The sequence below is a fragment of the Plodia interpunctella genome, chromosome 29 (assembly GCF_027563975.2).
Source record: "Plodia interpunctella isolate USDA-ARS_2022_Savannah chromosome 29, ilPloInte3.2, whole genome shotgun sequence".
NCBI lineage: Eukaryota > Metazoa > Arthropoda > Insecta > Lepidoptera > Pyralidae > Plodia > Plodia interpunctella.
The window spans coordinates 2,517,044-2,530,930 of NC_071322.1; the positions used below are offsets into that span (position 1 = coordinate 2,517,044).

Here is a 13,887-nt window from a genome sequence, read left to right on the forward strand (position 1 = left end):
CTGCTGGGAATAAGCCACACTCTGAATGAATGTCATCCTTATTGGTCTTATGCCTTGCGAAACCAGTTAAAACTCGCAACTTTTCTTATTTTGTCCACCCATTTTGCTTCATACGTTCGTCGGATTTTTAACGTTACCATTTCTACAATTAGGTACCTACCACACCAGTCTATTAGACATAAATTTGTTATTACATTTTCAATTAATTTTGTAAGCTGTTCGTTCGAATATCGATCTCACTCATAAATCATCATCAAACATTCTTCATCTTTGCCTACAACGGAGCTACTTCGATGGCTTCATCGGAAGCTGCCATCAAGTCAGCCCGGGTACAGGTGTTTGGACTCTCGGTACAGGCGAGGAGACGAGCCATCGATTGTGGGGAGAAGCCACAATCGCACTTATTTTGAGACTGGTCAAGCATACCCCACCTAGCCAGATTGTCTATGCACCGGCCCTCTTCCGTGCACAGTCTGTTTAGAGTCTTCTAAGTGGACCTGGGCTGATCATGACCAGGCGGAAGTTCCTTTCGCATGGCAACCAAATTCGAGTCAGGTGTCCACTGCTAAGGCACCATTACCACGCGACTAATATTATATAGGATGTCGTTATATAATAATATATCTTTGTATAGTATCTAATGAAATTCTAACTAAATGTTTGAAGATAATTTTTTTAGTTTTCGCTAAAAAATAATAGAAATGGATAGAAAAGTGATGGCAGCGCTTGTGTGCCGATTCGCCTTGTATTAAATTTTATTAATTGTTACTCTAGTGACTTTTATCTTAGATATGTTTATAACGACGATGTATCGGGCTAAAAATACTTATTTATAATCTAATCCTTACTAATATTATAAATCCGAAAGTAAGTTTGTTTGTTACCTCTTCACGCTCTATCTACTCAAATAATCTCCTTGAAAATTACATATAAGTAATTTGAAGAAGGACATAGTACCTACCTTTCATCCCGGAGTAATTACTGTTCCCGTGGGAAATTCACGCCAGTGAAGCCGCAGGTAAAAGCTAGATTTTTTATATAAATTATTGTAATTTTTCAAATTTTTGTAATATCCAATTAATGTTTAAATTTGTTTGACAATATGAACTAAGTAAGATCCGAATTTCAAAACCTTATAATATAGAAGGAAATAAGTTTTCTTTTAACACCATGACATTGTAGATAATATTCTGTAGCTAGCTAGGAGATTATGCTCGACCGCCACAGAAGATCTTCCCGCCAGACTAGGTGTAGCGCCGGGGAACCGCACGGCTCCGACGGTGTCATGTCGGAGGTTGTATATATGCTTCCAATCGCAAACGCACTGTCTGCGCGGTCTAGGCTTGTTAGCTTCTGGTAGTGTCTGAATTATACTTCTATTTCGACGAATAAGATTTGTAATTATGAAGTCATATATCATCAAAGAATTTAGAATTTGAGTTTGAAAAAAAACGTGTAAAATAGTAGCAAATAAGATTATCCTAATAAAATAAATGCGAAAGTATGTTTGTTACCTCTTCACGCTCTATCTACTCAACCAATCTTCTTAAAAATTTGTATAGATGTAGTTAAGTAATAGTATAGAGAAAGACAAAATACTTTTCATTAAGGAAAAATAACTGGAAAGACGCGGGAGAGGCCGCGAGCTGTGTATCTCATATATTTTTATTTACCTGAACAAATCGCTTACAGAGCTTGGCCGCATTTTAAGTGTCTTGTTTACCTACTTAAATTTTAAGATATATTATTGTATTTTTTAAATAAAACACTTAAAATCAATGCTCGAATTTATTAAAAGAACACAAACGAAACATGGTTACAACATCGGCCATTTTGTTTAGTTTTTTTACAAGATGGCGCCTAGTAGCAGCCAACTTGCGCGCAAATGTTCGCGGGTATATCTTTCATGTTGTTATAGCAGACGCACAGTTTGGTATTTCCCCTTTTGTCCCATGGGGCCGAACTGCCCGCTGCAGTGGATGATGTGAAAGATGTCGTAGATGTTGACGCTCCTTGACCACTAATTGATGCGGCTGCGCCACTTGAAGCAGCAGATGATCCAACAGTTCCAGATTGACCTGCATAGTTTGATTGATTTGTTGTATACGTAGTGGTTTGCCCTGATTGGCTGGTCACGATCGGTGTTGATTGACCAGAAGTGCTAGATGAAGCTGCGCTTGACGCAGCTGATGTTGATGTGGCTGTCCCTGGTTGACCTTGGGTTGATGTATATGTAGTCGTGGTTGCACCTGGTTGGCTGTATATTACCGTGCCTGGTTGTCCGTTGGAGGTTGCCGTGCTTGTTGTACTAGATGATGACGTGGCAGTAGAGCCTTGTCCTAAGTAAGCTGGTTGACCGTTAGAAGTTGCGGTACTTGCGGCAGAAGATGATGACGCAGCATTGGCGCTTTGACCTACGTAACCTGGTTGACCGTTAGAGGTTGCGGTACTTGCAGTAGTTGATGATGATGCAGCAGTGGCCCCTTGACCTACGTAACCTGGTTGACCGTTAGAGGTTGCGGTACTTGCGGCAGAAGATGATGATGCAGCATTGGCGTTTTGACCTACGTTACCTGGTTGACCGTTAGAGGTTGCGGTACTTGCGGTAGTTGATGATGATGCAGCAATGGCCCCTTGACCTACGTAACCTGATTGACCGTTAGAGGTTGCGGTACTTGCGGCAGAAGATGATGATGCAGCATTGGCGCTTTGACCTACGTAACCTGATTGACCGTTAGAGGTTGCGGTACTTGCGGTAGAAGTTGATGATGCAGCATTGGCGCTTTGACCTACGTAACCTGGTTGACCGTTAGAGGTTGCGGTACTTGCGGCCGAAGTTGATGATGCAGCATTGGCGCTTTGACCTACGTAACCTGGTTGACCGTTAGAGGTTTCAGTGTTTGATAAATATGACGTGGAAGATGCTTGGTTTCCTGGCTGCCCTGGGATATAAGTGTAAGTTGTTATCGTCTCATCAATTTCCCCTGGTTGTACTGGGATGTTCTTTGTTGTGGTGTAAGTGATTGTTGAGCCTGGAGCATTTTCAGATGCAGCCGAGGAATTAGCAGAACTAGCTGCTGCGGAATTAGATCCAGTTGTTGAAGAACTAGATGAACTACTAGACGAGGCACTTGACGAATTCTGCTGTGCCTTATTCAGATACCAAAGCCACAATTCCCAGAGTTGATCTTCACTCAAATTTGGATTGGCTATGCCGAATACTTCAGATAAGGTGGTAGAGTAGGCAGAAGCATTTGATGTTCCAGCGCCACTGGTTGACGAAGCTGCACTATTTGAAGTAGCTGCTGTTGATCCACCTGTACCTGATTGACCTGCAGAGCTATAAGCACCTGATTGGCTTCCCGAATATGTAGTTGTGGTTTGTCCATTTTGACTTGGTTGGTTGTTTACGATTATTGTTGTTTGACCACCTGTGGTTGATGAAGTAGCGCTACTGGATGCAGCTGACGAAGATCCGGTTGTCCCTGGTTGGTTAGTTACTATTGTTGTTGGTTGACCACCTGTGGTTGATGAAGCAGCGCTACTGGATGCAGCTAACGAAGATCCGGTTGTCCCTGGTTGATTAGTTACTATTGTTGTTGGTTGACCACCTGTGGTTGATGAAGCAGCGCTACTGGATGCAGCTGACGAAGATCCAGTAGACCCTGGTTGGTTAGTTACTATTGTTGTTGGTTGACCACCTGTGGTTGATGAAGCGGCGCTACTGGATGCAGCTGACGAAGATCCGGTTGTCCCAGGTTGGTTGGTTACGATTGTTGTCGTTTGACCGCCAGTGGTTGTAGAAGCAGCGCTACTGGATGCAGCTGACGAAGATCCGGTTGTCGCTGGTTGGTTGGTTATTATTGTTGTTCGTTGACCACCTGTGGTTGATGAAGCAGCGCTACTGGATGCAGCTGACGAAGATCCGGTTGTCCCTGGTTGATTAGTTACTATTGTTGTTGGTTGACCACCTGTGGTTGATGAAGCAGCGCTATTGGATGCAGCTGACGAAGATCCAGTAGTCCCTGGTTGGTTAGTTACTATTGTTGTTGGTTGACCACCTGTGGTTGATGAAGCGGCGCTACTGGATGCAGCTGACGAAGATCCGGTTGTCCCAGGTTGGTTGGTTACGATTGTTGTCGTTTGACCTCCAGTGGTTGTAGAAGCAGCGCTACTGGATGCAGCTGACGAAGATCCGGTTGTCGTTGGTTGGTTGGTTACTATTGTTGTCGTTTGACCGCCAGTGGTTGTAGAAGCAGCGCTACTGGATGCAGCTGACGAAGATCCGGTTGTCGCTGGTTGGTTGGTTATTATTGTTGTTGGTTGATCGCCAGTGGTTGATGAAGCAGCGCTACTGGATGCAGCTGACGAAGATCCGGTTGTTCCTGGTTGATTATTTATGACTGGTGTTGGTTGACCACTAGTGGTTGATGAAGTAGCGCTACTGGATGTAGCTGACGAAGATCCGGTTGTCGCTGGTTGGTTGGTTACGATTGTTGTCGTTTGACCTCCAGTGGTTGTAGAAGCAGCGCTACTGGATGCAGCTGACGAAGATCCGGTTGTTCCTGGTTGATTATTTATGACTGGTGTTGGTTGACCACTAGTGGTTGATGAAGTAGCGCTACTGGATGTAGCTGACGAAGATCCGGTTGTCGCTGGTTGGTTGGTTACTATTATTGTCGTTTGACCACCAGTGGTTGATGTAGCAGCGCTACTGGATGCAGCTGACGAAGATCCGGTTGACCCTGGTTGGTTGGTTACTATTGTTGTCGTTTGACCACCAGTGGTTGATGAAGCAGCGCTATTGGATGCAGCTGACGAAGATCCGGTTGCCCCTGGTTGGTTGGTTACTATTGTTGTTGGTTGACCACCAGTGGTTGATGAAGCAGCGCTGCTGGATGCAGCTGACAAAGATCCGGTTGTCCCAGGTTGGTTGGTTACGATTGTTGTCGTTTGATCGCCAGTGGTTGTAGAAGCAGCGCTACTGGATGCAGCTGACGAAGATCCGGTTGTCGCTGGTTTGTTGGTTACTATTGTTGTCGTTTGACCACCAGTGGTTGATGTAGCAGCGCTACTGGATGCAGCTGACGAAGACCCGGTTGACCCTGGTTGGTTGGTTACTATTGTTGTCGTTTGACCACCACTGGTTGATGAAGCAGCGCTACTGGATGCAGCTGATGAAGATCCGGTTGTCGCTGGTTGGTTGGTTACTACTGTTGTTGGTTGACCACCCGTGGTTGATGAAGCAGCGCTGTTGGATGCAGCTGACGAAGATCCGGTTGTCCCTTGTTGGTTGGTTACTATTGTTGTTGTTTGACTGCCAGTGGTTGATGAAGCGGCACTACTTGATGCAGCTGTACTTGAAGTAGATGTCACAGGTTGACCTGACTGATTTGTTGTAGTGGTTGTCGTCGTTTGACCATTTTGACCTGGTTGGGTGGTTACGTCTGTAGACGTTGTTTGACTTTGATCGTTGGTGGTTGCTTGATTTGATTGGTTGTATAATGTTCCTGGTTGACTAGCTGTGCTGGAAGAGCTCGAAGATGAATTTGAAGAGCCTGATGATCCAGATCCTACGAAAATAATAATGTTTAGTAACTTCAAACAAGCTACTCTTATCAAATATTTTGACTGTTATATTTGCGAAGTGCTGGACTAGCAATTAAGATAGTTCGAAGAACAGAATAGGGCATAGGGTACCTATATCTTTCGTCCAGGAAAAACAAACTGCTCCGAAAAATCACGTGGGCAAAGCCGCGGTCAAAAGCTTCATAAATAACTAGAAACGAAGAAGAGTATAGAGAGGTCCTACTGTAAATTAACCTGGTGTATTGACTGGGCCTGATTGCTGCGAGGATGCAGCAGCTGAGTCGGCAGCGCTTGCAGCAGAACCCTGACCATTTCCATTATTTCCTGAAGCTGAACTAGCAGAACTTGATACTGCACTGCCATTGTCATTTATCGTACCTTGACTTGCAGAATTAGCGGCACCAGAGCTACCATTGTTATTTGCAGTTGACGTTGAACTGCTTGAGCTTTGGGCTTTATTGTCGTTGATGGTAACGCCCTGTTTCTTCACGTATTGTTGGTACAAGTCCCAGATCTTATTCCAGGCGCTGGATCCTAAAAAATTGATATAGAAAACTAGCTGTTTCACCGCGACTTCGTCCGCTTAAATGCCCTCAGGACCAGTTTCTTCTTCGTTGAAATAAAACATCCATAGCGCATTTAAAATACACACAGCGCCATCTAGTGTTTTTATTACAAAGTTTTTTTATATCAGAATTTAGCGCCATCTATAATAGAATACAGGTTTTTCGCAAATCCCACGGGAACAATAGTTTTTTCCGGGATGAAAGGTACCCTATGTCCTTCTCCATACTTTTAATTAATAAAATTGGTTCAGTAAATAACGCGTGAAGAGGTAACAAACAATCAAACTTACTTTCTTATTTATAATATGCGTCGGGATTAACTGGAAGCAATTATGTATTTTGTTAAAATAAGTAGTTTGATAAACAGAGTTAGCCTTTTCAGTCTTATCATCTTTACTACTGGTGCAGGAATTCGCATTTTCGGAAAAATTAATGGTTCATCCTTCTTCATCCTTCTTTTTTATTTTGTTATGCTAACCCGTTCGCACAAATATAGTTATATAATATTGATAACTTCTTCTGTTTAAATTAAAAATACTTAATATCGTGATATTACTACTACTTGGATCAACTCACAGATATTAAGCTAAGATTGCTTGGAAGTATAAAAATCAACTTACCATCTGTGCTATTTGAGTTTGAAGTCGATTCAGAATAGCTATTTGTATTCGTTCCAGAATTTCCATTCGTATTCGTTCCAGAATTTCCATTTGTGTTCGTTCCAGAATTTCCATTTGTGTTCGTTCCAGAATTTCCATTTGTGTTCGTTCCAGAATTTCCATTTGTGTTCGTTCCAGAATTTCCATTTGTATTCGTTCCAGAATTTCCATTTGTGTTCGTTCCAGAATTTCCATTTGTGTTCGTTCCAGAATTTCCATTTGTGTTCGTTCCAGAATTTCCATTTGTGTTCGTTCCAGAATTTCCATTTGTATTCGTTCCAGAATTTCCATTTGTGTTCGTTCCAGAATTTCCATTTGTGTTCGTTCCAGAATTTCCATTTGTGTTCGTTCCAGAATTTCCATTTGTGTTCGTTCCAGAATAACTATTTGTATTTGATCCAGAATTTCCATTTGTGTTCAAACCAGAGTAATTATTTGTGTTTGAATTCGAACCAACATTGCTATTATCATTTGTATTAGATCCAGAACCGTTATTTACAACAGAAGACTCCGAGCTACTACTGTAACTAGATTCCGAACTACTGTTATTGCTTGATTCAGAACTTGAATAATTGTTGGAATTTGCAGTGTTTAAATTGTTGTTAGCGTTATTATTGCTGACATTATTTGTGAAACTGGATTCTGAGCTGGATTCAGATGCACTGTAATTGGATGATTCTGGGCTGGATTTGAAGGATGACTCTAAAGAGTTCACATTGTCAATTTGATCGTTACCCAATAAATCTGGTTTACCTGGAAAGAAATTAAGTATTTTTTTCAGAAATTAGGTAAACCATCACATTTTTTAAACTAATACGAAGGATATAATATTATGAAGGACACAAAAAATGAGTTATTTAACGTTAGTTTGTTATTGAATTTAGTATTCGTACTGAGGGCCTTTCGTGAAACATCGTAATTCGCTTATTAATAATATATTTATTTAATAGGCTTATTTGGCTATAATTAATAGGCTTATTTGGCTTTCACAAAATCTAATTCCAATCTTTCACAATTGGAATGTTCACTAAATCCCAAGCATAATTTCATAGGATTTCAAGAAGTTGGGCCCTCAGACCACACGCACATACTTTAATTTCATATTTTCTTGATTATTTTATTCTTGTTTTTGGATCCTCTTTCCAACTGCGAAATGTTGTTTAGAATTCATTGCCCTCGTCAATAAATCCTACAAAATAAGCTATCTTCAAGTCAAGTGTCAAGCATTTGTTGAGCTCGCGTGTAACATCATTAAATCCTTTTTGCTTTCTTTCGGGATAGATTAAGGTCAAACGCATTCAAATTTTTAATAATAATAAAAAAATAATATTAAAAGTTTGAAATGTCAAAAAACTGTTTAAATACACAATAATAAATCAGACTTACTTGGTAGGGCTGTTGCGTTTAAGATCTGTAAAAAAAAAACTTTTGCTCATTAAAATAAAATGAAAGTAAATTATAAATCGAAGCAGAATGATAGAATTGAAAAAAAAAAATGTTTTAGTTTATTCTTTCAACCTCCAAATGAGGGGTGAAAGTTTGTACGAAAATCACATACCTATTCCGTTTTCGCAGAGAAACTCACTCAAAAGCTAGTAACTAATATACATTATAATATAATATACTTACGCATAAAGCACCAACAGCCAAAAGAGTTGTAATTCGACCCATTATTGTGGTAGTACTGACGAATACAACCGTCAGTATACTATACTAACAGTAACACACTCCGAAAGTTTTATAGGTACCATTTAAATACCTGAGCAAACATCTACTAAATCACCTTTCATAAATAAGTAACACAATTGGGAAAATTAATAATAGTCTCGTAAATAATTTAAATTGTGACATATTTGTTTTTTTATTGCACATGTCGGCCATATTTATTTGACGCCATTTTTGTATCAATATTTCATTACGAAGAAAAAATATTTTTTTATGTTAACACGACTTCGGATTGAAAAGTTTTTTTTAATTCCCGTAGGAATTTCAGGAAATCTCCCTTACTCTTCTCTTACGCTCCGCAAAAACCTTCATACCAAATTGATTTTTTTTAAACAACATTACTATACGTATTTTAATGAGACTTTTTAGTATGAATAAAAATAGGCGCCGATTGTGTAATAACTTCGCTTAGGTGGCATTCTCTTAGGTGTCATTTGTGTCGGTGCGCAAGGTGGAATACGTTTTCACCAAAAGCTGTTAAGTATACTTATAAGAAAAAAAAATCCTTATAATTATAGCTAATATCACAGCATAATGTTCTGAATAGTAATATTTCATTTTTAAGTGAACTCTTGAAAAAGATTTTAAAAAGAAAATTAGGTAACAATTTAATTTGAATAAATCTTTCCAATTCAAATTAAATTACAATTACTTTTTCTTCAAAGTCTTGCGTTTCAAATGTCTTCAAAGAAGCAGTAGAATATTTGATTTCTATGTAAATAAAACCATAAATTTCATATGTAAATAATGTAATGCGTAAAACTTAAGTCAACAAGTCCATTGTAAAAACTTATACGGTATTTTGTAACAGCTGAATAAAGATGCATGAAAATTATTTATTACCTTAAGTAGATACCAATGACTACTGACAAATAATAGAGAGAAAATAATAGGCAATACCTATTTTTTTTTCTGCGTTAAACTGGATGGAGTACGACTTAGAACAATGCGTTATGGGCGTAGCGCTAATATCCAGTTTTTTTAATACTTATTATTCCAGGAATCGAACCAAGATCTGAAATTTTGTAACCGGAGTAACTGTTTGTAATGTTTGTTTGCAAGACTTTACCTAACCTAACACAAGACAAGTCTTAACTTTTCTCGAAACGTTTCGTCGTATATTTGAAACCTCGTATTAAGTTTGATGAAACTGTCAGAGTTATGTTAGCTATACCAGAGTTATGATAGCTACACCAGAGATATCTTAGGAATACCAGAGTTATGTTAACCATATCAAAGTTATGTTAGGTAATAACTACATACAACTCTGGTATAGCAACAATATTGTGGTACAGCTAACATAACTCTGGTATTGCTAACATAACTCTGATATGGCTAACATAAGTTTGATATCATAACTCTGATATGGTTAACCTAACTCTGGTATAACTAACAGCTCTGATACTGCTAACGTAAAAGGGGTAAACTGTATGCAAGAACGATATAATAAAAAATAAAACAACTTATATGAAAGTGAAAACTTTAATGACTGTTTAATAAGTTTAAGTATTTTTGTATATGCAGTCGTTAAAATCCGTCAATCCGTATTTGGCCCGCGTGATGGGTTATGGATAATATTTTATCCATCCATGAAGAAGCTATGTGCCTCCGCAGTTTTATGAAGGTTTTAATGGCTTCTGATGATAATTACATATCCATATATTGGTGTAAAATTCTATTAATAGCCATTTCGACTAGACAAGAAAAATATTGTCATCTATATAGCGGATATCAAAAGAACAGGTAGCCGTACCAACAGCTCATGACTTTCCTTATAGGACATAAAGATGAGACTCTTAAATGATATTATAATTCCTTAAATAATGTTTAAATTCTTTAACAATGTAAATACATAGCATTAAGTCCACCTCTTGTACTTTACAATTATATTTTGTTTAATAAATTTTACATATATATAAATAAATTAACAAACTTTTGCATACACATAAAAAAAAATAAAAAATACATACATATATAACATTTACGGAAGTCCTATAAAGAAATATATAAACACGTAGCACGTTACTAACGTCCACATGCTGTCTCTTTTTCCCATATCGTGTAAGCATCGTGTAAAACAAAGAGAGAACGTGTGGACGCAAAGACGTGCTATGTTTCATGATAGTACCTCAGGTTCTATGTGTATAGGTTCCATGTTTATATATAGAAATATATTAACATGGATAATAGAATAACTTGCGATGTTATTCGCTCTGGTATTTTTTCCAGTGAACTGAACTTTTAATATTAAATAAAACTCGAAAAGTGCGAAGGTTAACAGAACTACGATATATTTCCAAAAATCAGAGAAAAATTGTAACAAAACAATTGATCACAAAAAACCAAATTGGCGGGAGATTATACTTTTTTTTTCTTACATGACATTTATATTTTTTTTTTATTTGCGGCCAATACATTTTAATAACTAGTCTTAGTATTAGTATTTTTGATACTATTTAAACTAAAAACTTATACAAACATGTCATAAAAATATATATTGGTCTTGGTTAGATTTACTTTGTACGTATACGAGTAGCGGTTTATTGTTACGTTTTTCCAAAATATCCCACACACCTTCAACCATATCAGTTAAATCTAATTAATTCCGGCTTTTTACTTTGTATTTCGTTATTAGAATTATCTGCTGTTATAACTTCAATTTTCTGGATTGTTCCATCATTTTTCTGATCTATTGCATAATTCTTCTGGTCTAATACATCGTTTCTCTGATATATTACATCATTTTTACTATATTCTATTTGATTTTTAGAATCTGTAAATTTATTACCATCAAATAATTGAATTTTGTTGAACGTATCATCATTTCGATCCTCGCTTACATCGAAAAACCATAATATTTCTAATGGAGCGAAGTTATTGCCATCAACATTGTCTGCATTTACATTAATTTCTTTTCCGGCAATATTGTCTTTTGAATTTTTGCACGCGCAACAACACTTTTCTGTAACATCGGCATTATGAACATTTTCATGTCTTTCTGTTGTTACTTCTCTTACGACAGGAATTTCTGCAGTAACATCTATTTCTTTAGATTCGTAATGTGTTTCTGCACCATTCCATTCCTCTTCTTCGGCACAATCGTTTACAGTCAATTGTAATTCAACATTCTTTTCCTCTACTTCGTCTTCTGAATGACTTTCGATGTCAAGTTTTATAAGTCTAATGTCGTAATCTTCAAATTCTGATGTAATATTGTTGAGAAAGTCTGTTAGTCTTGTTACTATAACATTTATTTCTTGTTCTTTTGCTGGAGTCATTTTTATACAGTGTTCCGACTTGTATGGATGTCCTGTAAAGGAGATAAGATTCAGGGTAAGTAGATTGCACTAGTCAACATTGCCGTTAACTTTAACCTGCACAGAAAAATGCTAAATTTTCTTGTTTGCATTTTGTCTAAAGGTCGGCGCGCGCAGGTCAAAATTAACTGGTGCAACTCGCCTTTAGTATGTGTCTAAGACTCGATTAATTAACATGAGTATTGGACAATTAATTTAATTCCATGTTTAATTTAATTTAATTTCAACGGTAAGCTAAATTTAATAAAATAATAAGTTTACTTCAGTTAAAATCATAATACTGTATAGAACCAATATATCATCCCAAGTGAAAATAGTATGAACGTTTGTAAGTATTTATACAAGTAAAAATTGTACTATATTATATATTAAGATAGAGACACCTTTAGATGGATAGGCCGAAACGACCTGCATTACTTGGCACTGAAACAGAAAATTGTAAATTACACAAGTTATTCTAAACAAAGACAAAGATTATTTATTTGTAAAAACATAAGTTTAAATGTATGTACAATGCGGTGTTAAAAGAAAAGTTTAATCCTACATGTTTCACCGTCCACGGAACCGTCCATGCAAATATAAATAGAGAGCATGCTATCATCCCACAAAACAAAATCGAATGAATAAAAGTAACTAATTTTTATCTGAGTTTATCATTTAAAAAGTCATTCAAATTATAATAACATTTATCAATCAGTATCTGGGATTCTAAATAAATCTAAATAAAGGATCTGAGATTCTAAATAAATTTAAATTTTTGTTGTGTTGTTAAAATTAGTTACTTATTACTAAATAACATACCACTTAGAAAGGTAAAAAAAATGATCTAAAAAAAAAAATAAGACGCCTCTTCCAAAATCATTTTAATTTTGGAGATGTTGAAGACATTCTTAACATAGTTTATAACAGATCCAAATTAATTTGTAAATTACGAAAAAGTTTTTAAATGCCTCGATTTAAAATTCCAAATAAATATAATCAAACTAAAGGAAGAATTGTCACCGCTTTCCTACTTTTTAACTTCTCCGTTTCACACGCATCGTACACACACAACACAAGCATACATAGGTAACCTAATTAAGGGTTAGGTAAATTATTACTTACGGCAAAAGCACAGAATATAAATATAAGAGGCTCCATCATCGCCTAAGAAGGCTTTACGACTGAATGTGATACCACAATCGATAAAATTTTCTAGATTCAATAGCCATTTGTACAAATAGAACAAATTATTTCCTAAATTATGTGTAAAGTATTTCGTTCTATTGTTTTATTCATCTAATTTTGTTTGCACACCCTAACACTAGCGACGACTATTACGGCAAACATTATTTGGATTAGAAAAATAAAAGATTTGGCCTGAAAAAAAAAAGATACTTTTTTGCAATTTTTTGATTTGATGTACATTAACTAAGTAATCAAAATATTTTACAAAAAAGAAGTACATCAAATACTATATGTTGCCCGGGTCTTCGCTCCCGTGGGAATTTTGAGATAAAACGTAGCCTATGGCAATCTCGGGTAATGCACCTTTCTAATAGTGAAATAATCGTTACCCGCCTCACATACAAATGTTTATGTTTGAGGCGGGTAATCTCCGAAACTACCGAACTGATTTCCAACGATTCTTTGACTATTAGAAAGGTGCATTACCCAAATTGAGGTAAGTGTTTGTGAGGTTGTTCTCACAAACACTTACCTCTTTATAATAATAGTGCTTATAGATCAATATGCAGGAAAGTATTTTTCTGATAAATGTTATCATATGAATTAAATACAGGTACATTTGTTCACACAAGTATTGTTTTTAATTACACTTGAGATGTCACTATTATTATTTATCACTGACTGGGAGCGTGTAGGTACCTATTTTCAAACAAAAAATAAAAGTTCAAATTATGCATAGAGAAAGAATGCCGCTTTAGTGGTCGATCGAGTTTTATAGAATACTAATTAACCATATTATTCGCGCGCAGAAGTGAGTTTGTTGATTTATCTTACATCTCTTAATCATTATATATTTATTATAGT

The 13,887-nt window shown here is 36.8% G+C and overlaps 2 protein-coding genes across 5 annotated transcripts; both read right to left on the bottom strand.

Moving 5' to 3' along the window:
• Positions 1–1,775: 1,775 nt before the first annotated feature.
• LOC128682088 (mucin-19-like) lies at positions 1,776–8,578 on the bottom strand. Of its 3 annotated transcripts, none has more exons than XM_053766580.1 (5): positions 8,444–8,578; positions 8,201–8,225; positions 6,776–7,567; positions 5,968–6,123; positions 1,776–5,573 (listed from the first exon to the last, which is right to left on the bottom strand). In XM_053766580.1, exons 1-5 carry the CDS (start codon positions 8,483–8,485, stop codon positions 1,861–1,863), a joined length of 4,728 nt encoding a protein of 1,575 aa, XP_053622555.1. In that variant the 5' UTR covers positions 8,486–8,578; the 3' UTR covers positions 1,776–1,860. The 3 variants fall into 3 exon arrangements, with proteins under 3 accessions (XP_053622555.1, XP_053622554.1, XP_053622556.1); XM_053766579.1 differs by having other exon boundaries at positions 5,824–6,123; XM_053766581.1 differs by lacking the exon at positions 5,968–6,123.
• Positions 8,579–10,805: 2,227 nt separating this feature from the next.
• Positions 10,806–13,879, bottom strand: LOC128682092 (uncharacterized). Of its 2 annotated transcripts, XM_064436917.1 has the most exons (5): positions 13,510–13,879; positions 13,302–13,362; positions 12,961–13,215; positions 12,240–12,279; positions 10,806–11,849 (listed from the first exon to the last, which is right to left on the bottom strand). In XM_064436917.1, exons 3-5 carry the CDS (start codon positions 12,997–12,999, stop codon positions 11,125–11,127), a joined length of 804 nt encoding a protein of 267 aa, XP_064292987.1. In that variant the 5' UTR covers positions 13,000–13,215; positions 13,302–13,362; positions 13,510–13,879; the 3' UTR covers positions 10,806–11,124. The 2 variants fall into 2 exon arrangements, with proteins under 2 accessions (XP_064292987.1, XP_053622564.1); XM_053766589.2 differs by having other exon boundaries at positions 13,302–13,879.
• Positions 13,880–13,887: the final 8 nt, after the last annotated feature.

What these genes read in the sequence shown, in the direction of transcription:
- LOC128682092 (XM_064436917.1), bottom strand. Translation starts at nt 12,999, where the DNA reads ATGATGGAGCCTCTTATATTTATATTCTGTGCTTTTGCC. An exon ending in TTATATTCTGTGCTTTTGCC is followed by an intron (nt 12,280 to 12,960) that starts GTAAGTAATAAT and finishes TTTCTGTTTCAG; the next exon opens with TGCCAAGTAATGCAGGTCGT. An exon ending in TTCGGCCTATCCATCTAAAG is followed by an intron (nt 11,850 to 12,239) that starts GTGTCTCTATCT and finishes TCTCCTTTACAG; the next exon opens with GACATCCATACAAGTCGGAA.
- LOC128682088 (XM_053766579.1), bottom strand. Translation starts at nt 8,485, where the DNA reads ATGGGTCGAATTACAACTCTTTTGGCTGTTGGTGCTTTATGC. An exon ending in AAACGCAACAGCCCTACCAA is followed by an intron (nt 7,568 to 8,200) that starts GTAAGTCTGATT and finishes ATTTCTTTCCAG; the next exon opens with GTAAACCAGATTTATTGGGT. An exon ending in AGGCCCAGTCAATACACCAG is followed by an intron (nt 5,574 to 5,823) that starts GTTAATTTACAG and finishes TTATTTTCGTAG; the next exon opens with GATCTGGATCATCAGGCTCT.